General features: G+C 39.6%; 1 protein-coding gene across 2 annotated transcripts in view; it reads left to right on the top strand.

The window, feature by feature from the left end:
* The first annotated feature begins 552 nt into the window (after positions 1–552).
* epb41l3b (erythrocyte membrane protein band 4.1-like 3b) overlaps positions 553–25,373 on the top strand; it is a 41,612-nt gene continuing 16,791 nt past the window's right edge. Inside the window, exons 1-12 of one of the 2 annotated variants that reach the window (XM_083907872.1) lie at positions 553–653; positions 7,865–8,040; positions 10,999–11,142; positions 16,614–16,718; positions 17,222–17,264; positions 17,368–17,443; positions 17,580–17,798; positions 18,994–19,081; positions 21,373–21,414; positions 22,048–22,200; positions 23,851–23,948; positions 24,329–24,504. In XM_083907872.1, coding sequence (XP_083763998.1) covers positions 7,876–8,040; positions 10,999–11,142; positions 16,614–16,718; positions 17,222–17,264; positions 17,368–17,443; positions 17,580–17,798; positions 18,994–19,081; positions 21,373–21,414; positions 22,048–22,200; positions 23,851–23,948; positions 24,329–24,504 — 1,309 coding nt within the window. In that variant the 5' untranslated portion in view covers positions 553–653; positions 7,865–7,875. The remainder of the gene's footprint in view (positions 654–7,864; positions 8,041–10,998; positions 11,143–16,613; positions 16,719–17,221; positions 17,265–17,367; positions 17,444–17,579; positions 17,799–18,993; positions 19,082–21,372; positions 21,415–22,047; positions 22,201–23,850; positions 23,949–24,328; positions 24,505–25,373) is intronic. The other variant, XM_083907871.1, reaches the window with a different exon arrangement.

The following is a 25,373-nucleotide window of genomic DNA, read 5'->3' as shown; positions in this document are numbered from 1 at the left end:
GAATCATCAATAAATGAATTGATTATGAAAAGAATCATTAGTTGCAGCCCTACAGTTAAACCCTCCTAATGTTACACACAGACGCGGTTGTTACCTTTATTTTACATTATATTTGGTTACATTTAGTTACATTTATTCTGTATGACAGTTACATCTGGCCCTTTGAGGGTAACCATTATGCTGATGTGGCCCTCAGTGAAAATGAGTTGAATAACCCCTGGTTTAGAATATCCTCATTTTTAGGTTTTAGGAATCGGGCATTTCAACAATTTATATCGTTTTCTAAGATTTTACGAAGCAACTAATTAATAATCAGGACAAGTATCATCAAGTTGATAGTGATACTCATTAATTGGAGCCTGTGTGTGTGTGTGTGTGTGTGTGTGTGGGGGGGGGGGGGGGGGGGGGGGGACTGTGTGTCCAGACTGTCGTGATATTCCATCAGCCCGCTCTGTGCTCCGGTGCTTTATTGTGATAGGCTGCTGTAGCTGTAGCTTTAGCTGCTGCTGCTGTAGCTGTAGCTGTAGTAGTAGACACTATAGACAGTGTAGACGGAGGGGGAAGCTGCTGCAGCAGAATAGCACCGCTGTCAGGAAACTCGAGCCCTCTTGAATGCAACTAGCGTAACCAGCTGAACAAGGACGGATTACCCGGTAATGAGCCTCTTTTTACGCTGATTTTCTTCCATCCATCGTTTATTAAGTACAGCTATTTGCTTTCCGGTGTGTACAGTTCAGTTTTACTTATACTTCGTGCAGCCATTTTTCGCCTCACTGGACCCCAGCACCCGCGACCAATGACAGATAGTTATCATTAAAATAATCTCCAGCTGTCATCACTGAGGTGGACAATCCTTAGGTGGCTGAACGACTTTCTGAGCCCAGTTGTAGTATTGTGTGTGTGTGTGTGTGTGTGTGTGTGTGTGTTGTTGTCTGTCTGTACTTTGAAACTGCAGCGACATATTGTTTTTCTGTCCTCCCTGAATGGACTGCAGCTGCCGGGGTTTACTTCCGAGCTAAAAGTCAAAGCTTGGACGGACAATTCCAAAGCGAAGTACAGCTAGCTAACGTATGCTAATTCCGAAGGAGAAAGTGGGGAGATAAAATGGACGAGACGACACGGTAGAGGAGGCTTTTCTGAGCTTTAATGGGGCGCTTTTACAACAGCGAATGGCAGCAATGTTTCACTACCAACCAAAGAGACGATTGTGGACAATTAAAAGGATTAAAATAGTGACATGGTGGAATGCGAAGGCGACATAGTCGGGTGTTTTTGATCTGCAGTGCGGTAGGCGTGGCCACGAGCTGGCTCCTCTTTTAGCATCCTCACATCCTTCAAGGCTCTGACGTCACACTTTAATGAAGATGCACTGTAATGCTACTGCTGCTGTTGCTCTGAAAGGCAGCACACTTGTGCTATCAGGGCTTCATACTTCATTCATCATGAGTTCACAGCTTCAATGCAACCTTCCTGTTTGATTGTATTTTATTATGTATTAAACCAGGAAACAAATCCCATTGAAATGAAGAACCTCTTTTACACAGGAGACTTGGACAAGACAGACTGCAACACACCTTGAACACAGAGTTGTTGAAAAAACATTACAAAACACCCTCCGTTTTTTATTCGTAGGAATGTAACGAGTAGTTTATGTTCTTGCTGGTACTACCAACAACCTTCAGCGCCTTATATTGCTCAACTCTTCTTGTCTCAATGTTATTATTATTGTTATAATCTTGTTGTTGTTTGTATTTAAACCCCAAGGTTGTTTAGAACAAGGGTAGAAATGATCAAGCTTGGCTGAACCCAGCCAAGTCTGCCAGTGATTTGATTTAACTCTGCAGACACGTCTGGCAAGGACAAACTCCAGGCGCGCTAGAGGCGGACTTAGCACCATGACAGCAGAGAAGCGACGTTTAGCATTGAATACATCCAACATGGTGGCCACCGAAGAGCAGCTGTCTTTCAATTCGGATTCCGTTTTTTTGGAAGTGGGAGGTGACAACGCCCCTTCCCGTACTCAATTATGGGATTGCCCCTTAAATCGGCATGGTTTTAAATGCACAGTATGTTTAGTATGCTGCTAGGCACTCTCTAGTTTGATGATATCAGGATGCAGCAGCATTGGATCATGGGAATTGTTGTCTTGTCTCATTTGGTTCCCCTTTGTGTTTTGCTTTTACGGGTAGTTTCAACAGTGGAACTCGCGGCAACGAGCAGTTCTGAACTATTAGTGACAAATACAAATAATGGTGTAGTACCCCAATAAAAAAAAATAAAAAAAAGTATTTCCCAACATTTAATAAAATTGGCTTGGAATTTATTTAAAATCTCATCAAGGGTTGAGATTCTTGAGCTAAACACAGTGTCATCCAGTCAGTGACAGCTCTTCAACTAGTGAAATGGGCCCCAAATCCAGTCATTTAGAGTAAATTCATTGACAGCTATATCAATAATCCAATGACTGACTCGTTGGCAGCTTCTCAGGTGAGCATTTGATGCTGTAAAATGTTTGATGTGTATTGTTGACTTTGCCAGTCAGCCAAAAAGAATGATCTAATAATCAGTGTAGCTCTGATTTGAATAAATGAAAACCCAACAAGTATATAATCTAAATCATGTGATAAGATTAATCCATCAAATCCATTATACACAATGCACGTTAAACTTGTTTGTGCTGCAGTGTTTTACAATTGTCAAACAAACGACTAAATTCAATGATTTTAAAGCTGCAAAACATTCCAGATCTGCTTAATCTGATCTATTATTAACATATCTCTGACTGGTTAACCCCAGAATTCATAGCAGAGACGGTAAAGCAAATTTTGGATCACATTTCATTGAAAATGTAAAAAAAAGTGACATACTTTTTTTTTTACCCATTTTATGCTTGTCTGTAGTTTTATGGGGTGATATATCAGGTTACAGCTTATTTACTGATTATCTAAAGCTAATCTTATAAAATGCTTGACCCCTAATGGCCATTTGCAGGCAATACTTAAAACCTTATTAGTTTCACTAAAGCTACCAAGGTTTAGTTTTAATCCATTTTACCTTAATAGAAGATTATAATCTGGATCAGTACAGTTGGCCCGCGTGCTAACTTCAGCAAACATATCAGGAATTGGTGAAGTGTGTATTACTTGCCTTAAGTAGCAGCAACAGCATCAGTAGCGCAATAACAAAAGGAAGTGCAACCATGTCAGTTAGGTAGAGATGATGGTAAGTGAGCTGATTTGTCTGTTTTATCCAGGAATGTCTCACACATTAAAAAGAGCAATGCTAAGAATGTAGACTAATCATATTTGATTAGTACAAGGTTCTTAATTGTTGAAAGTACAACTATTACCAAGTGATTTCCAATGATTGTGGCTGTCTATATCAGATGTTTTCTCAGTAATCAGTTATTGTGGTCATGCCTCAAATCTTCTTTAAAGTAACAGTAAATACTATTTACACCTGGGAATGGACATTGTTTTCATGAACAAACACATCACATTGGTTTTTAGTTATTAAACACAACAGTTATAAATTCCCCTCAGGGATCTGTAACCGTTCAGCAGAGGTGTCTTGTTGTGAGTGGCCAGATCATCTTTACAGTATCCTGTTACGGTAGCTATCAGCTAGGTTTCTGTGTGACAGCTGTCAGCCCTGCAGCTATGTGGAGAGGTCACATCATATATGACAGGTCCACTTGGGATGGGCAGGGATGTGTCAAAACACTAGCTGTTTCCATCTATAGAACGTCCATGAACCCCAGGGAGGTTCTGGCTGTGGGGGCGGGGTCTGCTGGACCAGCTGTGGTCTACTTCAGCTATTGGCTCTCGCCACAGATGGCTGGCGGTCCCTCCTTGTTGTGTGTGTTAAAATGGAGATTTGCATCTGTGGCATCACCACCATTTAGTGTTGGTGATCAATGATGTAATGTAGCTAAATACAGATAAAGCTCTGCTGAGCTTTTAGCGTCTGACATGGACATGCAGTGCACTGGGTTATCTCTGCATTATATCTGAATGTGATGTGATTTCTGATTTAGTCTGTAGTAGTCCAGTGGTGAGATGGCATGTTTGATAAACTGTGTGTAATGATGCGTTTCCACTAGTTTAACTCGCCTCTCCTCAGCACGGCATGGTCATGTTGCGTTTCCACTAGTGACAGTACCTTGTACCTTGTGCCTTTTTTAGTACTGCTCTGGCGAGGTTCCAATCGAGCTGAGGTGATACAGAAAGAGGCATGAGTGTACGACACAAGAATCAAGCCGAACGATGCTAAACTGCTTTACAAGTCACTAGTCACTAATTTGTGTGTGTCACGTTTAAAACGAAGTTTCATGCAGCCGTGCAGTGATGATTCCCCCAACATTGAGTAGGTACTATTTGTAGTATTTGTAAACCAACTCAAGGCCACATTATACTTCTCCGACTGCGTAATGTGTTATCCGACTGTGTAACCATGGAGACCCCTCGACCCTTCATACTTCTGCGTCGTGGTGAAGGATACGCACTGCAATTTCCCGCCCGATCAGTAGGGGTCGCTACGCAAGGTTGTTGTGCCTTTGGCTACAGTGAGCAATGGCGTCTGTCCGAGAAAGACTGTTGTTGTTGAAACAGTGGCTGTTTCTCACTTTTCTGGTCATTAAATCTCTCGTTACTCTAAATTGTTATAGTGAAATTGTGATTATAATGTATTTTTATGAACTAGGTTAAGATTAAATCTTCAGGCTTTTCTTCTTTTCTTTTTCTTTTTGAACCCGAGGAAGCCACAGGTGAAACGTTTTTGATTGTTTAGTATTTTGTTCCTACATATATTGTTGCTTTGGCTGTGCAGGGATCTCCTTCTTTTTCTCTTTTTTTCTTTAAGCTAATTGAAAATTGAGAGATTCCAAAAGATTTGGATTTGCTACAATTTTGTCTGTAATTAAAGTAATTTTCTTGACACAAACTGTTTTTACTCCAAGGGACCAGGGAGACAAAATCTCTTTTCAGGAAAAAGCGCAGCAAAACGCAGTAATTTACTCACAATGTCACAGATGATTAGATTAAAACACTTTGCCTTTGTCTTCAGTGGAATCTGATACGCAATATGATAAGGCTTTATTGGTGCGATCATCAACTACCCCAAGACATTAAATGAGTGAATAGAGCTTTATCAATGCATAATGTATGTTCCAGTTCATGGTGAGGGTCACACACTGGGCTGCTGTGTGGGCTGTTGTGTGGCTCTGTGAAGAGGTGCCTGTCACCACTGACTGAATGTATTCTTCTTCCATTTCTATGGTGCGAAGATGTGCCTTTCTTTCCCTTCCTACTATAGTTTCTGTTTTTACACTGGGGTTAAGAGAAGCAAAGGTTAGCTGTGCAGCCATAATCAGTCACCTGATCACTGAGTTGCTCCTCAGCTCTGCCATACTCCTCTGTGATTTTGGTTGAATTTGCCTCAGTTATTGATATATTATTTGTTTAGTTAAAAGGGACAATTCCATAAATGCACCAGATGCAATGCATCCAATTTTCCTTGATGTCTTTTATACTTTTTTGCCAGTATGGATTTGAAATGGGTCTTAAATTTTATTCATTATGGTCATAAAAAAGTCTTAAAAAGTCTTAAATTTGACTTGTTGAAACCTGCAGAGACCCTGTATATAGAAAGCTATACACTGCAGCTTTAAAAACCAAGGATGGAGTTTGCACCTTGGGGCTTCATCATCACTGTATGACTCACATTACTGCAGCTCACGCCTGTTGTGTGGATTTAGTAATCTTTATAACCTTTTTTTATGGCACCATAAGTTCCTATAATTCAAAAAGAGTTTGATCAGCATGTTGCGTTCAGTGACCTTTGCTTCTACAAAGCCTTCTGCTGAATGAAACTTTGAGGCACTCGACTCATTTTTGATCAGATTTACTGCCGTTTTGAGAGTTTGTTGTTTACTCGTTTTCTTTTACTTTATTTATTACTTTATTTGCTTTATTTTGCAATCCATTTGGGTCAAACCCTCTCAGTAATGTTTTTAAGATCATTCTTCATCACATGAAGAAAAATATCAAAGTATTTTGAAGTAATGGAGGCATGGTGAGGACAGCTTTCCCCAGCTATGTGATTGCCAGTGTTTTTCATTGTGGAACATCAGGAGTTAGACACGTGGGCCACATTTAGTCCTTGGAAATAATACTTAGTCAGTTTTTATTTTCTGTTACAGATAGCTTTCTTATTACATTTACAGCACTTGGATTGTAAAATATGTTGATGTTTAACCCCCTCTATGAAGAGGTTGTAGCAATAAGAGAACGTCAAAACCTGCTGTTTTCTTGGATTTTTCTTCAATTGTGTTTGTTCCAGATGTTCTTCAGTCTGATAAAAGTTTGGGGGATGACCCCCTCAGCCCCAAAGCATGGTCTTCAGCGGTGTCCTCAACCATGGCTGCAAGTCACCGATCCCTTGCCTGAATTATCTTGCCCTGGCGTAAACACGACCCTATTAATAGTGCCTAGGGAGAAGCATGCCAACAGCAGAATAATTTGGCATCTCTACTACACACCCCAGACACCCGAGAGGCCCAGTGTTCTGTCCAGCTATCACACACACACTCCCTCAAAACCCCACATCCCAATTTGAATGCCTGTGGGTACAATTATCACAGGCCCTCAATGTGATCTGACCCATCTTTCATCTTTGTTTGGCAAAATTGGTCATTAGATTTTCCTTTAATAACTCAGATTTATTGGCCAGCATCTGTTTAAGTTGGTATGACAGTGGGAGAAGGTTGTGTTATGATTAGGAGTGTAACGGTACACACAAGTCACAGTTACCTCGATTTTGGGGTCATTGTTCAGTATGGGTTTGGTACAATAGGAAAAAGTAAAAACTGAAAGGGAACGGCAAGGGAGCAGAGTGACCGAGGGTGGGGAGGGAGGGGGTGGTTGTGGGATTGGGGTTGATGCTGGAGCTTTTGAACATTTGATGTAAAAATGGGGCATTCTGAGCCTTTTTGAAGGACCATTATGGTGACTCATGAAGTAAGGAGAAGTAACTCAAAATGGGCACGTTACCACAGACACGGAACATTACAGAACGCTGTATTACAGAAAATATGTACTTAGGGAAGCAAATGGGGGAACACGACATATTTTTTAAAAGTGTATCCAGTCCCTGAATAAATAACGTTGTAGGGATCAGTCAATATCATACTTGGTATCGTTATCGGTCACTGATCAAAATCATATGCTTCACTCTGCACAGACTGTAAAAATGTAAAAAAAATATGTATTTGACATTTTAGCCAAGTCACGTTGTGGGCTGGTTACTTCTTCTTTATGGGAGAAGAATATTTGTTACAGGGGTCACATGGTTGGCGTAGTGGTTAGCGCTTTTGCTCTCTTGGGGATTAGGTGAATTGGTCACTAAATTGACTGTAGGTGTGAGAGTGTGAGTGAATGTCTCTATGTGGCCCTGTGATGGACTAGGGAACTGTCCAGGGTGTACAGGTTCATTGTTTTAAAGGTGTAAAATGACTGTACCTGACTGATATTAGTACTCAAATTTGTGATATAGTTATCCATATCAGACAAGAAAAAGTGTTATTGTGCCATTTCTATTAAAAATGTGTGCATATCAGAGTGCCAGCAGTGTAAGCACTTTACATTATCAGCTGCTGACACTGTGATTGCTGAAAAAGGGACTAAAGTGCACCTAAGAGACTTCAGGTAAATTAAAAAAAAAAAAAAAAGATTCCACTGTCAAACAATATCCACATGTATGGATTTACATCAGAGAGCTGCTCATCATGACATACATCTGCAAGCATCAATTCATAACAAGTCAGCTGACTCATCTGTTTTCCCTCTTTATCCTCTTCTCCCTCCAGCGGGATTCACCATGACAACTGAAACGGGAGCAGATTCTGAGGCCAAGCAGCCACAGGCGACCAACGAGACAGAGAAGGGGAAAGCTAAAGCAGCAGCCAACCCCACTTCACCTCAGAAGCAGCCAGAGCAGCTTCCAGCTGCTGTCGGACACAGCACCCCTGCCAGGAAAGAACAGGTCAGTGTCCACATCACCACACTGACTATACATTCTCTGAACTTGTCCTTCATAATGTCCAGCCAGTTGTTACACACATCTGGAGTATATGGAGGGATTTCCCTGCCTGTCTAAGGCAAAGGCGGGGGCCTTGACACAATAGAAATATGAGTAGTGGCTCTATCGTGCGGATGGGGAACCGCATTAATCGCACATGCTTCATATTTCTCGAGGCATTTCTATCAGATGCGCGTGCCGCCTGACACCTTCCTGCGAGTTAAACTCCAGCGCACCAAACAGAGTTACTACATCCCCCACCCATCCACCGCCAACGTTATTTCTTCCAACAAGATAAAGGCGCAGGCATTAAGGTTCTCCATAGCCACAAGAAGGTCAGCGATCATAATAACAACACTCTCACGAGACAAGACAAACACATCCTGTGTTGATTAAGTTAGTGAATGAAAACGGAAGCTCCAACTTCAGCTGTTTTCATTGGTGGAACTGGGCAAACTGGCTAGAAAGTAGGGGTGTAAATGAACTCTGTGCATGTCAGGTGGTTGATAGCCGATAGCAGCCACTGTTTACACTGCTCTGAATTGCTGAACGGCAAATGATGGAAACTTACCAGTTGTCATTTCCTTGTTTTAACTGCATGTCCCAATACAATTTAGCACCATATTGAGAGTAATTTACAAGTCTATAACATATATGCCAACTAATTCCTCACAAGGATCTTTGTGTTTACACGAGTGCTCCCACTACACTTGGTAAGCAGGGAGTGTGGCCTATGGTTATGTTCGGAGTGGCCTTGCAGGGCAGATAGCGCAGTGCATTCTGGGATTTCTTGCTGTTGTTCATCCACATGAGCCAAAAATACATTTATTGCATGTTCTTGAAAAATGCACCTACGTCTAAAATGATGGCACATTTGAATGAACCAGTTATGATAAACATTAATCTGTCCAGCAATACAGTATTCCTTTTAAATGTGAATGTTTTCTGGGGGGATTCTGGTTTTCAATATAACAAAATAAATAATTAAAACTAAATTATTTTGGTTTGTGGACAAAATAAAACCTCCGATTTGAATAAATGATGATGTTCTCAAATTTTGAGAACATCATCATTTCGAGGTTTGGGAGAAATCGGTTGACATTTTTGACATATCTGTTGTTACTAAGCAACGAAAACCTAGGAGTTGCTAAGCTAACCAGCCTTAGTGACTAAAATCACCACAATAAACTAAGTCAAATAATCACACAAAAAAAGAAAGAACATTAATTATTGTGTGTGGGAAATAGGTTCTGAGTTTATCTCAGATCGTACTAAGACCAGTTGAAAGTGCTTGTGACATCCACAGACATACATGACAGAAGCAGGACAGAAGTAAGTGCAGCCTGTAGCTTGTCCGTTTTTTTTAAGCAGACCGCTTAGTAGCTCCCAATTTTATCTGAACACTAAGTGCTTGTCTGCAGATTCCAATCCAAACAACCTCCAGGTTTCCTGTGTAATGGATCTGTAGAATGAATTTCAAATGCTTTAAAAACCGAGAGCCTCTTCCCTAATTTAGCATTTGAAAGGAACAGCTGCACAGGCATACAGATTTGTTCCTTATTATTAGCAACCTCCCTTTGGTGTGCACATACTTGTGATTGTTTAGCTGTCGAACACGTTTGTCTGTTGCACACAAGGTATGATGCCTCTTTCTGTTTATTTTTCACCAGGTAAAACTTGCTCCGTCAATGGATTTAACTTGGAAAATGTTTTCAAACTTCCAAAACAAATACTGTTTGAGGTTTCGCTGATGTTTGGCGTATGGAGGTTCTCGGTAGGGATGGGGCCGATCCGATTCAGTATAGGTATCGGGTTCCAATACAGACGTAATTCACGGATGGGAATTTTCAGATACAACTGTAGAGATCCCCGATCCGATACTGTGCTTTCATGTTGTCTGCTGAAATGTCTCCACAAGTGATTCCCTGACTGCTCTGCTAACTGGCTGCAAAAAGTGGAATCAAAATTCAAAATGTATTTATCTGTTGCTTATTTTCTTGATTAATCGAGTAATAGTTTTGATCCATGAAATATCAGAAAACTCATTCAAACTGATTATAAAATGTGTAAATGTAGCTGTAGATTTATAATCGTTTCAGCCATATTTATAATTATTAAGTGCTAATTCTAATTTTTACTGTCATTTGATATTTTATAAAATATAAGATTATATAAGATATTTTGTCACTTTGTGTACCATGTTAGCTTGGTAACATTTGCTTTTGACACACTGAACACAAAGTAAAGCTGAGTTTGATTAAAATGTTGTGGATTTTAGCAAATATCTATTCCTACATCAAAGTCGAAACAAATTGAGTTATGGTTAAATGTTCAGGGATCCATATGACACAGAGAGAAGTGACTTTCATAACTATAATTGTTTTAAATGTATGGTTTGCTCAACTACAGTTTCTCTAATATTGTATTTATCATTGCACAACTTTGATTATGTCAAACAAGTAATTGGTAATGCAGAGGATGTTGTGGCACTCTTAACACTACACTGTTAATCTCTCATAACATGAGTATATAAAAACTGTAAACTCTCTCATATTATGAGATGTACGTATGAATGATTCCGCTGGTATTCCATACATCTGTTTAAATCTGTCACTCATTAATCGTTCATATCGTTAATCATTGAAATATCTGCACGTTTCATGCAATTCAATTTTAAACTCTGATATTTGAAATAATGGTAATTATTTGACAAAACATTTGCAACAGAAGGATGAAAATAGCCTTTAAATTCCCTTGATGTGTGAGTAAGAAGGCAATCTTAAAGGCAGTCAGTCAGAAAGCCTTTGTATTCATGTGAAAATTTACATTTTCTCTGTTTAAGACAAAATGGTGGTCCACTAATTTATGAGCGTACATGACATACTCATCAGTGGTCATTTGCACTTGTTCTCTTTGGCACAGGAGACGCAGGACGACGACCAGGAATCCCACAGGTCATCCTTCAGTCATCTGTCCAAGTCTCCTTTAAGAGGAGTGAAGAAGGTGAAGATCATGCAGTGTAAAGTCACCCTGATGGATGGCTCCGACTACACACTGGATGTGGAGGTGAGCTGCACTGTGGAAGGGGGTTTGTTAGAATGACATAATAACAGAAGAGCAGTGTGATTTTCAACAAAGTTAAAGAGAATGGATCAGGTTGTCCTAACTAGACTTTAAATGAAACATGCTCTATTTCCATGTGGTCGCTTCAAAAGTGAAGAACAGCAGTTTTTTTTTTTGAACTGGCTGACCTGGGGCTTTCATGTTTTCCTGGTCAAATACATTTCCAATACTAAGAAAGATCATCTTCTTGCTATTTAGCCTGTCTTCATGTAACTGGACTATATTTAAGAATATAAAGCAACAGAGACTTGTTTTTCCTGTGGAGGGCAACATTGCACCTCTCAATGTATAGCCTGCTGGAAATGATCACTTCACCCCAAGGAGTGGAATTGAAGTATTGTTTTAGTGGCACTGTCTGTCCGACTGTCTGTGCTTCTGCACTTGCCAATATGACCAGCAGATGCCGCCAGAGGCTTGCTACGTGACTGGGGTGAAGTCTGCCATCTCTGATTGTTATTATTTTTTACTTCCGCCAAGGAGGTTATCTTTTTCGCTAGTGTTTGTTTGTCTGTCTGTCTGTTTGTCTGTTAGTTAGCAACATAACTCGAAAGGTCACGGACGGATTTGGATGGAATTTTCAGGAAATGTCCGCAATGGGACCAGGAACAAGTGATTCAATTTTGGATGCTATCACTGGTTACAACACTTGCTGTCTGACCCAGGCAGGCCAGCAGAGTGTATTTTGTAGTCACTGAGCTGCCTTGGCAGAGGTCTGCGCTCTCTGAGTGCTTTTCTAGTTTTTTTAAGATGTTGCTAGAAATGTTTGCATCCATTCTTAATGATTGTTGCATAAATCTATATGATGGCCTTTTTTGGTTAATCAAAGAGTGGTGAAGTCATGGACTGAAGGTCTGATGGATTTTAAATTACATAATGAAGATTTATTTGTTACAAAACAAGACATATCTATTCAAATTGATATTTTAAACATCAGTAGTGGCATCATACTAGAATTTTATAATCATGATTTGCTTTGTCTCAATTTGCACCAATTGTAATCACTATAATGAGACTCAAACTGAAATATCTCGATTATATCAGTTTTAGTGGTGTGTTAGGTTTTACAAGTGCAGATGCTTTCATGATTTAGTTTTATATTGTAAATATTCCCTTTTAAAAAAAGGGAATATTTATTGATTGATCTGATACTATGTAAGACTTGTATTTTTTTATCAAGCACTATATGACCTCTTAATTAAATTGAATTAAAGATCACAATGACTATTAAATACATACTTCGTGGTCCTCGAGTTGCACTGTTGTCGTACTTAAAATTTCCAAAGGAACAGCGTTCTTGAAAAAATTATCTTAAGGTCCAGCAAACAAAATCTGCAACATGTGGCTCTATTTAAGTCCTGTTTTAAAACATAAAATGTATGGTTCATTTAGAATAGCTTGGATATCTGTATTCATATTCAAGAATGAGTCCCACAAAGAGCGTTTTATAAGGAGCTGGAAACATTGCGTCTTGTGACACTTGGCCTGCTGTAATATAAAAGAATAAAATCTGGTAACCTTGGGCAACCTTTCTTAGGAATAAGATTTTCATGGATTCCACTTTACATCTGCGTACATTTGCATACCAAATTGCTCGGGGGCATTTGCTTTCCCTCGAAAGCTTTTCTTCTCTATGTCGTCTCATATAACGGTCCTTAACTGTTCAGTTGTTATTTCAAAGAAATAAATCCTGAGAGAAACTGAGCCAAGTGTTAGTAAAACAAAATGTGTTTTTTTTTTGTTTGTTTTTTTACAAAGTTGAGTGACTGTATCGAACGTCCTATCGAACATTTTTTTCTATTGATACCGCGGAAGTGTTTATCGTGATACATGTCGTTATCGTATTATCGCCCAGCTCTTTTTTGCCCTGTGTCTTTATTTTGGTCATTGAAGGAAATGTTTACCTGCTGCGGTATGAGAAGGCAAAATATTAGGTTCATTTCACTACAGAAGATACTAATTTACCTCTACAGCTGGGCACAGGGATAAATGTATATATCAGGATTGGTTATTGGCCCAGACTCTCCCGATATATTGACATATTGGCAAAAAGTCCAATATCTTGCATCCCTAGTCTCCAAGATTGTTTTGATGTTACAGCGCACACATTGAAAAGCGGCACCGGAGCATCAGCGTGATTATGTAAACAGCAGAGAATCTACAGATTCTAGTGGTACCGTTTTTATCACTCTACGAACAAGATTCACGGATCCAGCCCCAGAATAAGAGCAAAACAACAACTGACTTTCAAGAAATACAAGCGGAAATGTCGTCTTACCTTTGCTGTTTATCAAAACAAGTTATTTCCACTGGAACAAAACTGCTTCTCATGAAGAACTAAACTTCCCAGCATGCTTTGGGAACAAATCCCAGTCTGATTGATCATTTACTTTGTAGTTTTCAACAGTATTATTTTGTTACAGAAAAGAGAGAAATATTTTATTTATTTATCTTCAGATCTGTTCAAAGTGTTCCAAAATATTGTTATTAAATGTTACATTAAGTTGCTATATAAGTAAATGTTGTTTAAATTAAATGTTTTTTTAAATAAAAAAAAAATTGTGTAAAGTATCGAATTGTGGGTCAAAAATCTTGATACAAATCGAAACGTGAGTTTGTGTATCATTACAGCCCTAGTGAACACAATTTAGGTCACACAGTGGCGTAATGGCTAGTAGTATTGATGGGTCTGTATGTTCTCCCAGTGTGTGCGTGGGTTTTCTCCGGATTCTCTGCTTTCCTCCCACAGTCCAAAAACATGTTGATGTTAACTGGGCACTGGCACAAATTGACTGTAGGTGTGAATGTGAGTGTGAATGGTTGTTTGTCTCTGTATGTTTGCTCTGTGATGGACTGGTGATCTGTCCAGAGTGTACCCCACCTTTTACCTTTTACCCTATGTCAGCTGAGATTGGCTCCAGCCCCCCACAAATACCAGATGAATGGATGATCATAAATCTTATGCCTTCATTATTCCAACACAGCCCTCCAATCAGTCAGTCAAGACAAGAGTAATGTCCTTTTGTTGGTGCTTTACAGAACAGCAGCTGTGCATTTTGTCTTCAAACACTCACCACTTCTTTGAACTTCAATGAATTAACAAATAAAACTGACCAGTGACATTTCACTTTCTTGAACGTTTCCTTGCTAACAACACAAAGCAGAGCTTTATCTCAAAGTTGGGAGACTTTCAGCTTTGTACTTTTCTTAAAATGTGCGCAGGCTGAAGTAAAGAAGCAGCCTTTCTTCTCAGGTCTCCTTTGAGCAGATTCCTTCCCACCAGGGGTGTTGGAAAGCAGGACTGTCCAACTCTTCTGGTGAGGTGAGGTGAGGGCTTCTTGCTCTGACATGCACACACTTAAAAGACCTAAGCCAAAGTGTGTCAGCTTATGGTGTTTGACACAGTAAAATGACCGAGGTCAGAGGATCCATATATAACTGCATGGAGTCCACATCCTGCTCCTAACATAATTTGAAATCGGCCCAAAATGTTGAGATTTAACATTTTTATCTATTTTTTATCCTGACATTACAATTTTACAGCTTAACTCAATTTTCTCCTCTGGCAAACATGTCTTCAGAAATCTGTTTTCTATCATGACACAGAACTGATGACTTTCCTCCATGTCAATTCAGAAGGTCTTATTTCTCAGTGGAGGAGGGGAAAACTACCTTTTTACTGTAAAATTATTAGAAATCTCAAATGCAGCCCTAAAAATCAAGTTGCAAAAAATACTGACAATTAACAATATTGAAACTCATTCATGTAGTGCACTGCAAACTGAAGTCCTTGGAGTTCTGTATCCTTGTTTAATAGACAAGAAAATATGAAGAGCACTTTTCATTATTTTTTGAAATTGTATTGATCAAATTATTAGTTTAATACGATGGTCTGCACCAAAAGTGACTAGGGCGGCACTCGGTGAGCACAGATCTTTGCCAAATGGAATAAAAGGAAATCTTGGATCCACTTCAAGTCCAAACCAATGTGTCATGCCCCACCCATTATCAGGAGTCATTCTAATGATGGAAAGACAAACAAACAACCAAAGAGCAATAAAAACATTGGTTCAAGTAGGGCTGGGCAATATGGGGGAAAAATCAACTGACAATTTAGTTTTTTTTATAATTTGATATCAATATATATCATGATTTGAATCATATCTGGATATTTGTATCTATATTCCAATAAACTAGATACAGTATGGGAATATAAAGCTGCACACAGGTTGTCTATCTTTGTGCTTCTCAAGGAGAGTGACAACAAACTGAAAATATACTCTAAAATAACCTACCAACTAATCTAATAACTACTGTTTATGATATGTGTTACACAGTCTTAAAATACACCTATTACCTTTCATTTCAGATAATACCTGCTTTATTTCTTTGGTTTTTAATGTTAAATGAAGGATATTTACATGTGTTAGAAACGATGAAGTTTCCTATACATATAGTCAAATTCTGCTATAACAACAATTCAGTTTAAAATTAAATTAAGATGTCATTTCAAAACACTTAAATATATTTTATATATTTTTTGTCAATTCCATGTATGTTTTAATCAATATAAGTAACAGTAATAAATCAATTCAACAGCCTTTAAAACCAGGAAAAGTATCTTATTGCCCATCCATCATTTTTACCCAAACGTTTAATACATGGTTTGAGGTGAAGTTCGTGTTCCTTCATAGAGTAATTGAAACATTTTGGGATGTTTCCTGTGATGACTGCGTGACTAAGCATAAAACAGAGGTTTGCACATCACACTCGCACTGTTGGATGTGCATGTTTTTGTGCATGTGCAGGCTCCGTCATTAGAGCTGGGGTTAAGTGTTGCATTGAAAAGCTGCTTGTCACAGCAAGGCAGCAATAATCTGACATGACTGATAGGATTGCTCATCATATTTATAGCCCTGTTCAATTAATGCGCATGCACTTGAGTTTTCCCATTAAGTGTGTATGTGTGTATTTGTATCATTTATTTGTATGTGTATTCATACCATGTGGGCCTTTGTGTCATGGAATATGTGGGCATTTGTCTGCTTCCATGTGAATCCAACAAATGCATCAGATTGTTAAGAATCCTGCTGCTAAATTGTAGCAGTGGCTTTCAGCGTATCTAGACATGAGGAGCTGGTTTTATCTGCGCAAAGCAGGAAGCTACTGTGTTGTGGCCATTTGGGCTTGAAAATGTCCCGCATTAATTGGCCAAATGAACCCATCATGTAGCTGTGTAATATGCTGTATCATCATGCTGTTATTGGAAATAGAGAAATGTCACATTGCTGCAGTGCAGACATTAACTTTAGTCCTGATTAATTTCTTTGTGATATAATTGATTTCTTGGAATGAACGATGTTAAAATGCTCTGATAGCACGACTGATATGTTGGGTTTTTTTCTCCCCTCTCACAGAAACGAGCCAGGGGACAAATGCTCTTTGATAAAGTGTGTGATCACCTCAATCTACTGGAGAAAGACTACTTTGGAATAACATACAAAGATGTAGATAACCAGAAGGTAATAAAAACACACACACATTTTTCTTTCCTAAACTTATGCACATGCCTAATTTTCTTAGGCATTCCTAATTCTTGCAGACTTTCTGTAAATCATATAAACTTAACAAATTAATCTTTAAAACTGAATAATTTAGGTTTGTAGACAAAACAAGACATTTGAGACCTCATCATTTCCAGGTTTGGGAAACATGGTTAATATTATAATATTATTATTTCCTGACATTTTATGGACCAAACAATGAAATTGAAATGATTATGAAATGATTATGAAAATAATCAAGATTTGTAGCTCTACACTTAACTTTAAAAGTGCATTTAAAAGTGAAGCATTAAATATAATTCCTTATATAACGATGTTCTCCAGGAAAATTCTGGAAAATTGCTGAGCATCTTCACACCGACGATGTCAAACTATTTTTTTGGATTTCTGTCAAAATATTAAAATTGTACTACTTATTTGGACACAAACAAGTGATGATTTATGCTTTGGTTTGTTTTCAGAACTGGCTGGACCCTTCCAAAGAGCTGAAGAAGCAGATTAGGAGTAAGTCCCACATTTGACTGAAGGCAGCAAAGTGTTTTGTAGTTATTCAAAGTTGATAAGGACCTGGAAAGAGCGGATTTTGATCATTAAATGTCTTTTTCAGCTGGTCCCTGGAACTTTGCATTCAACGTAAAATTTTACCCTCCAGACCCCACCCAGCTTGCCGAGGATATCACAAGGTGAGGTCATCTCTAGTTTGATGATAAGCATGTCAAAAAAGTGTTGTTTTAAAAGGGAAAATAATTCATTATGGTGAAGAAATGTGGAGAGAATGATTCTACCGATGTGTGTTCTGTCTGGTCTTTGGTCACACAGGTACTACCTGTGCCTGCAGCTCAGAGATGACGTGGTGTCTGGTCGCCTGCCCTGCTCCTTTGCCACTCACACAGTGCTGGGCTCCTACACAGTGCAGTCTGAACTGGGAGACTATGACCCCGAAGAACTGGCCAGCGACTACATCGGCGAACTGCGCTTTGCACCAAACCAAACCAAAGAGCTGGAGGAGAAGGTCATGGAACTCCACAAGACCTACAAGTTAGTCTCAGTATTATTTATTATCCTAATTTTATTGCTTACTCTAGATTTAAGATGTGTTAGTTTTGTAGTCCTGAACCTATGGGATTTTACCAAGCATGAAGATTTGCAGTTTAGTACAGAAATAAAAAATAAATAATCCCCCTGGTCGCGAGATCCCGCGATAGACTGTGTGTATAAAGGAAACAACAACACAGTAGGGCGGGGAGGTATGACCAAAAATATATATCACACTATTTTTCAAAATTCAAACGGTTTCACGGTATCTGACGGTATTTTTTTTTTCATGCATAATCAGGTGTTCACAGCATTTTCTACTCATTCTAACAGAATTACTGCAGTAGATTAACTAAGGATGGTCTATTTTTTGTCATGAATACTGTAGAATAACTCCACACTAGTACAGGTTCACATGGCCCCAGAAAATGATGCTGTTTACAAAGAAGAGCTCATGATTCTAATGAAGTGAGGAATCGGAATGCAAAGACAATTACAGTCAAAATACACAACTTTGACTGTGCAAATCAACATCTTTTATAAAAATCCCCGTGTTACCTGCTGATGTGAAGGGTGCTGACTTAACTTCATGCATTCTTGATATTCCAAGACATGCTTACTAGGGCAGTCAAAATTGCTCAAAAATGATATTCGAATATTCCCTCTAAAAAAACACAGATATTCAAATATATTCTCATAGTATTTGCATCGCGCATCTGGTGTGCGTTGCATCCGCTGCATCTGGGGGCTTTCAATCAGCCAGACTGTCAGGTGATGACAGCGTGACGTCAATAACAGGACAAACTAATACAACGAGACATAACTACCTGTAGATGTATTCTATTTAAGGTTAAACATATTTCACAACATATAACTGACACAAAAATAAGTAAATGAACTGATGACCAAGAGCGCAGACTCGCACTCGCTAATGGTGATGAACACTGGTCGGAAGGGCCCCCTGGAAACTGACTCCAGAATCGCCTCTGCATGTATGCTAAAAATGGATGCTCTCATGGTAGCCTGTAGCACTGCAGTTAAAACATCCATAAATAACATCGATCCAAAAGCTTTCTCTGATATAAATTACTGAATTATCCCTGATTTAGATCTCCCTGGACTTGTCTCTCATATCGATATGAAAGCATCCAATCTTGCTTTTGTTTTTCCTTGAACCTGCTCTGTCTTGTCTTATCAGGGGGATGACACCAGCTGAAGCAGAGATGCACTTTCTGGAAAACGCTAAGAAGCTATCCATGTACGGTGTGGACCTCCACCACGCCAAGGTAACAAGTCATTGTCAATCTTTGACTATTTGTCTAAAAAAAATGAATTGTGTCTTTCCCAAATAATAATTTAAAAAAGGCTCATCATCATAAAGTATGCAGGTTTTTTGGTAACATTGTCTCAAAAGCATTGTTTATTTTTTTTCTTTTTATAAGTCGTTTCCTCCTTTCAGAATAGATTATGAAAGAGATTCTTAATGCAAAGTAGAATTGTTTTAGGTAGTGCTGTCAGTTTAACGCGTTAACGCTTACCCATTTTTACGGCGTCAATTTTTTTAACGCTCTCTTTTGGCCGAGCAAACTTTGTAGTTTTTTTTACAAGCTGTTGCATCAACTAGTAAAGTTAGAACAACTACAACACCACACCAGATCTAGATAGACCGGAAACAACAACAGACACGCTGCGCGAGCCGGTCAAAGAGTAGTCGGCTCGTGTAAGTAAAGAGTAAACGTTCCGTTTTGAGCGGATGGCGAGCGCGCGAAAAGGTTATTTTGATTTAAAAATTGCTTAATGTTACACATATAAATGGGTCTTGGTCGTTGTCTATGTACAGTGTCTTGAGATAATGTTTGTCGTCATTCTTTACTATAGAAATAAAACATGAATTGAATTGAAAAGCACCATATGGCCTGCTGATGTGATGCAGACATCACATTAGCTTTGAGTTAGCTCTTGTGTTCTTCGGGGAGGGACGGCACTGCTTCTTATCAGCAGTGTTGGGCATATAGTTACAAATTACTTCTCCCAAAAAGTAATTGAGTTAGTAACTCAGTTACTACATAGTAAAAGTAATTATTACTCAGCAAATTAACTGACTTTTTTAACCCCCCTTCCTCCTCGTGTTGGTATTTTATCAAGGAGATGCCTGAATGACTCAGACTCCACAGTAGACAGGGGGAGCATGTTTTCAACAACATACCTTACAATCAGCGTGCACAGCTCGGCCGCAACACAAGCTTTGCTTGTTTTAACGGAATGACACCGTCTCCTTCTCTGGAGCTCACACTAACTGCATCTGGGCTTGGGGTGGGATTAGCAACAAGTGCTTCATAAGGTTCGCGCTGTGTGAGGCATACGTGGATAAACTCTTTACCCCGGGCATAGTGTGCATGTTACATACACATTCGTCCTTTGACCTCAGTAAGCAAGAAGTAGTGTCGGTACTACCACTTTGGAAACGCTACGTTTCACTGGCTCGTCGCCATTGTCTCTGTCTTAGAGCGCAAAGTGAGACAGAGTGAGCAGGGAAACCAAGCAATGGTGTCGTCATCAATCATCTCTACAAAAATGTGGGAATTGGCAGACCTCTCCTCGTACAACTATGAGAAAGTTTCCATGGTTACCATCTTCCTCGCAGTCACTTTTGACCAAAATAAAGAGCATGCCACCAACTGGACTGCAAAGTTCAATGCCACAGGGAGCATGCACGGTAAAAAAATTACGGCCCACGCAGTCTAAAAATGTGGAAGCTCTTGCATTTATCTGTTGATTCTGCGTGCACCACCATGAACACGGGCAGCTTACGACATCTAACTCACACAGACATGGTAAAGTATGACCCAGGCCTTAATTTAAGTGAACCAGCTACTTGGATTAGCTGCGAGTGGTATCATTTCCCTCATGTCTTCAGTAATGTAGTTGTCTCCGTGATATGTAATAAGATGCATTGAAGTGGTGTTTGTGTTCTGTATATGCAACTTTAAACTAACACATTCCAAATCATGCAGTCAGTAAGTGACGCTTTGCACCACGACCCCGCTGCTTCAGAAACATCATGGCTCCCACAAAAATGCCTCTGCTGCACTGCTGACTGACTGGCATTATATCACTTCTGCTTCTGCGGACCTGGGGTTAAAGGGTGGAGGAATGTTCTGCAGTCCAGCTCAACGTGAATTGTATTTAGTCTACTGTCCAGAGGAGATCAACCCCATTATTAGAACACAACAGGCAGTAAAGAGCGAGCCACAGCACGAGAGCTGAACCTGCTCGCTGTCACCTTTTAAAGAAAATTTCAATCATCAGTCTCAACATGGATCCTTTATCAAAGGTACTTTGAAAGTCACAATGAGCGTAGATGTGAGTGATGGCCGAGCAAGCATACTGCCTTTTGCAGCTTTAGATCATAATAGAGGAGAGGGCAGAAATGAGGAAGTGGCCTTGATCAGACTGAGACTACATCAGTGCTCAGTGTCCGTTCTGTGAATTACAGTTTTTGAAACACGAAAAGAATATGTACATATCAGACCAGCATCCCTCTTTTGTCTTCTCTCCTCTCTCATTAAATGCAAAGTTGATAGGGAGTCTCTATGAATTGGCTCCAGCTGAGGGAGAGGTAAGAGGCATCCCATATCCAAGTGTGTGTGCGTCTGCGTGTGTGTGTGTGTGCGTCTGCGTGTATGTGGTTTTTCCTTGTGCATGGTTACATACAGATGTGTCATCTTCAAGCGTCCCACTGTTATTTAAGACTGGTCGTTCTCGCTTTGGACCAGAGCCTCCTTCTCAAAGTCCTTCTGAGTGGTTTAACCTGCTCATCTCATGCTTTGTGCAGTGAAGAGCATCATTTTGTGCTTCATCCACCACTTTCCCTCGACTTCACTGTGGCTTTATCCACTCGCACTCACTTTATGTGCCCCCTTTGAGTCACACCGTTCCAACATCAACACAGCCTGCATAGAGAAGATAAGAGTCTGCCTGATTCTGTTCTCCACCTGCCTGCTTTACCCTGTCATTATCACAAGTCGACCCTATTCACGTTGACTTCATCCTGCACTGGCTCCTTAATTCCTCCCATAGAGTTTGTGGTAAAGTTTTTTTTTTTTTAGCAAAACACGAAAAGAAGGGTATTTTTATTTTAGGCTTTTAGATTATCATAGATTCTATCTTAGTTTCCCACTAATCTCACTAATCTAAATGGACATGTTTGTGTCTGTGTGTCATCTCTTGCATGTCTACATGTGTTGTTCAGGACTCAGAAGGTGTGGAGATCATGCTGGGAGTTTGTGCAAGTGGCCTCCTCATCTACAGGGACAGGTTGCGCATCAACAGGTTCGCCTGGCCCAAAATTCTCAAGATCTCCTACAAGAGGAACAATTTCTACATCAAAATCCGGCCTGGCGAGGTAAGGAGAACGTTAATTAAATTGAAAGGATTCAGTTAGGAAAGGCCTGAGCTGACCTGCTTGGTCATTATTGGTGTCATTCATGATTATTTTCAGTTTGTATCTGCTGTCACGCTCACTGTTTTAATTGCACTTCTATCTCATCATTGAATGTGTTCAGCACAAGTCTAAAGTGCAGCCATCGGGTGAAAGTCATATCTGAGTGTCTAATTTTTTTTTTTCTGGAGTTGATTAAATTAACTTGTTTCCTAATCCAACATCTCTTCACATATGTTTGATTTAGTATTTGAAACGGCAAACATATGCATGTGCAACAGGGCTTGAGATTGTAACGGCATTTATTTCACAATGATCTGGGCTTGGCTTGCTCTGAAAGTTTATGTATGTGCGTATGTATTTTTATAAATATATAGCACTGTGCAAAAGTCTTAAGCCACCTCATTATGTGCGGTGCAGTTTTGGGCTGTCTGAGGAAAGATGTATAAATGTGGCAGTATCTTCGGTGGTCTTACGTCGCACTGGAAGACAGGTTCACAGACGGCTGTTGTCCATGGTCTTGCGACCAAAGTCTAGCACAGTTAGCTACGCTAATGCTTATCGAAAAATTAAAGCATTTGCGTTGTGCCTAATGAGGTTGCACAGTGTTTGTATTATGTTAGCCTTTACGTTCCTTATCATGCGTTACCATAAGTGAAAAATCTTCTTCAGCTCCCACTATAGGAATACATACTCCCTACGGGCACTGCACTAGTGTATGCTGATGCTGCGCTTGCTGTCGATGTTTTACCCTTGCGTCTTGACCATGGTGTACGTCGTAGCTTGCAATTCAGTCATCGAACAATCATCAAACTTTATGTCCTACCAAAGATTATTAGATTCTTGCAATAAACTTATATGTTTGCTAAAATATCACTGTTTAGAAGAGGCTTTAGGCCCACACTAGATGTGTTGTTTTAGATATTTTGTAATGGGCCACACTGTTGGTGTACTGGTTAGCACTCTTGTCTTTGCAGCAAGAATACCTGGGTTTGAGACCTGGTCAGAACATAGCCCTTTCTGCATGAAGTTGAAAAACAGTCCAAAAACAAAATGGATGGATGGATAATGACATTATCAGTATCATTATTTCTCAACCACTTTATTGGAACACATCCAGAGAATACAGGATACATGTATGTAGTTTTAAAATAACACTTCAATAGGTTAAAGTGTCAATCAATTAATGTGACCTCCAATTACACTTGAACAAAATTCACAACTCTGGTTCTCTTAAACCTGGAGTGGAACCCTAATTAGTGTTACCGTTGTTTTTCCTGCTATTTCATGTTCCTGCAAATATCTGCTCTGAAAAATATCTGTTACACCAGGTTTCTTGAAGACATGCTTGAGCATTACATACACATGTTGTACGAATTCAACTCATTGACAGTTTGGTAATATATAAAAGCAACTTTCAGTCACATCATTCCAATCCAAACATAAAAGCAGCAAAGACTTTTGCATAGTACTGTATGTCAATTTACCACAGCTGTAAGATGCTGAAAAAGCCTGAAAATAATCATTGAACACGCTTGAGTTTGACCATGAGATGGCATATACAGTAAATCTGACCACTTTTTTTTTTTTTTTTTTTTTAAATCTGAATTCCAGTTTGAGCAGTTTGAAAGCACTATCGGTTTCAAACTGCCAAATCACCGCGCTGCCAAACGGCTCTGGAAGGTCTGTGTTGAACATCACACCTTTTTCAGGTAAGAAACAATAGAGGATCTTGAATTGTATACCTGTATTTTCTTCCAACCAATTGAGACTAATGATTTAAAGTCTTCATAGAATAGAGAGCCAAACATGGGCTACTTTGTTTTTCTCTGCAATGTCAGCCTTGTCAAAACAAGGTCACTGATAACCACCTGTAATTATATATTTGTAGTTTAATAGGGCTCAACATGCAAAGTGGCTTTGTGCTGTCTTAAACGAAGTTAATGTTCCCCTGGGTTCTTAAGACTAGCACTTTAGAGCTCTCTGTGTAATATTCAAATTAGAAGGAGTTTATTTATTTAACAGTGAGCAGCTTAAATGTAATAGTTTATTCTCTGGTGTGATGAATGTGAGTTTTTGTGACTGGTCACAGACTCGTATCCCCTGAGGCTCCTCCAAAGAAGTTCATGACCCTCGGTTCCAAGTTCCGCTACAGCGGCAGAACGCAGGCTCAGACCCGCAGGGCCAGCTCTCAGATCATCAGACCCGCTCCGCTCTTTGAACGCTCCTCCAGCAAACGCTACAACATGTCCCGCAGCTTAGACGGAGGTGAGGAGCAGTGTAATGATCATTTTCATCATGAACATATATTGAATTGAATTAAATGTTGAACCATGTGTTTCTCAAACCTGGAAATGAAAAATGTTTTCAAATGTCTTGTTTTTTCCACAACACGGAAAAAACCTGAGCACTTTTTAATTATTAAATCAACACTCAAACCAATTCATCAAATTGAATAATTGATTCATCGACGCTGCCTTACCCTGGATTTCCACTGGACGCGTTACAGCCGCGGAATGTCAGCGGTCGCCGTTGCAAATCGCTTCCATTCTAATCAATGAGAGCATTTCCACCAGACACGATGCGGCGCGTTTCTGCAGCGTCCCAGAAGCGGCTCGCCGCGCCGCATCGCTATCGATAGGTAGCAGTTCTATTTTTGCCATTGCCGCTGCTTCTTTTCATTCTCCGACATGGAAGAACTGTTGATCTGGTGTCATAAATGATTTTATATTTCTCCACTTCAACAATCAGTCTCTCGTCGTACATCATGACTCTCCGAGACGCTCTGATTAATTGACTGTTGACCTGGCAGCACCGGTCACGACGTAATGTTGATGTGAAATTGTGACAGGCTATACGACCTGCGTATTGTGTTTTATTTTGAAATGGGGGCGGAAATGTTTTACTTTGATTCTGTGTCGCTTTTCCTGTCTGGTGCGAACTGCTCTGTTGGAATTTACGAGGGTTCAGCAGCGGCAACGGAAAAAATAGAACTGCTACCTATTGATATCGATGCGGCGCGGCAAGCCGCTTCTTCTGGGCATTTGTTGTGCTTTCTAATAATGTTCCCTAAAGGAAGATATACCATATTTTCCAGACTATAAGTCGCTCCGGAGTATACAGTATGACACACTTTT

This window comes from Microchirus variegatus (genome assembly GCF_963457635.1).
Source record: "Microchirus variegatus genome assembly, chromosome: 21".
Taxonomy (NCBI): domain Eukaryota; kingdom Metazoa; phylum Chordata; class Actinopteri; order Pleuronectiformes; family Soleidae; genus Microchirus; species Microchirus variegatus.
This window is presented reverse-complemented; position numbering and strand designations above follow the sequence as displayed.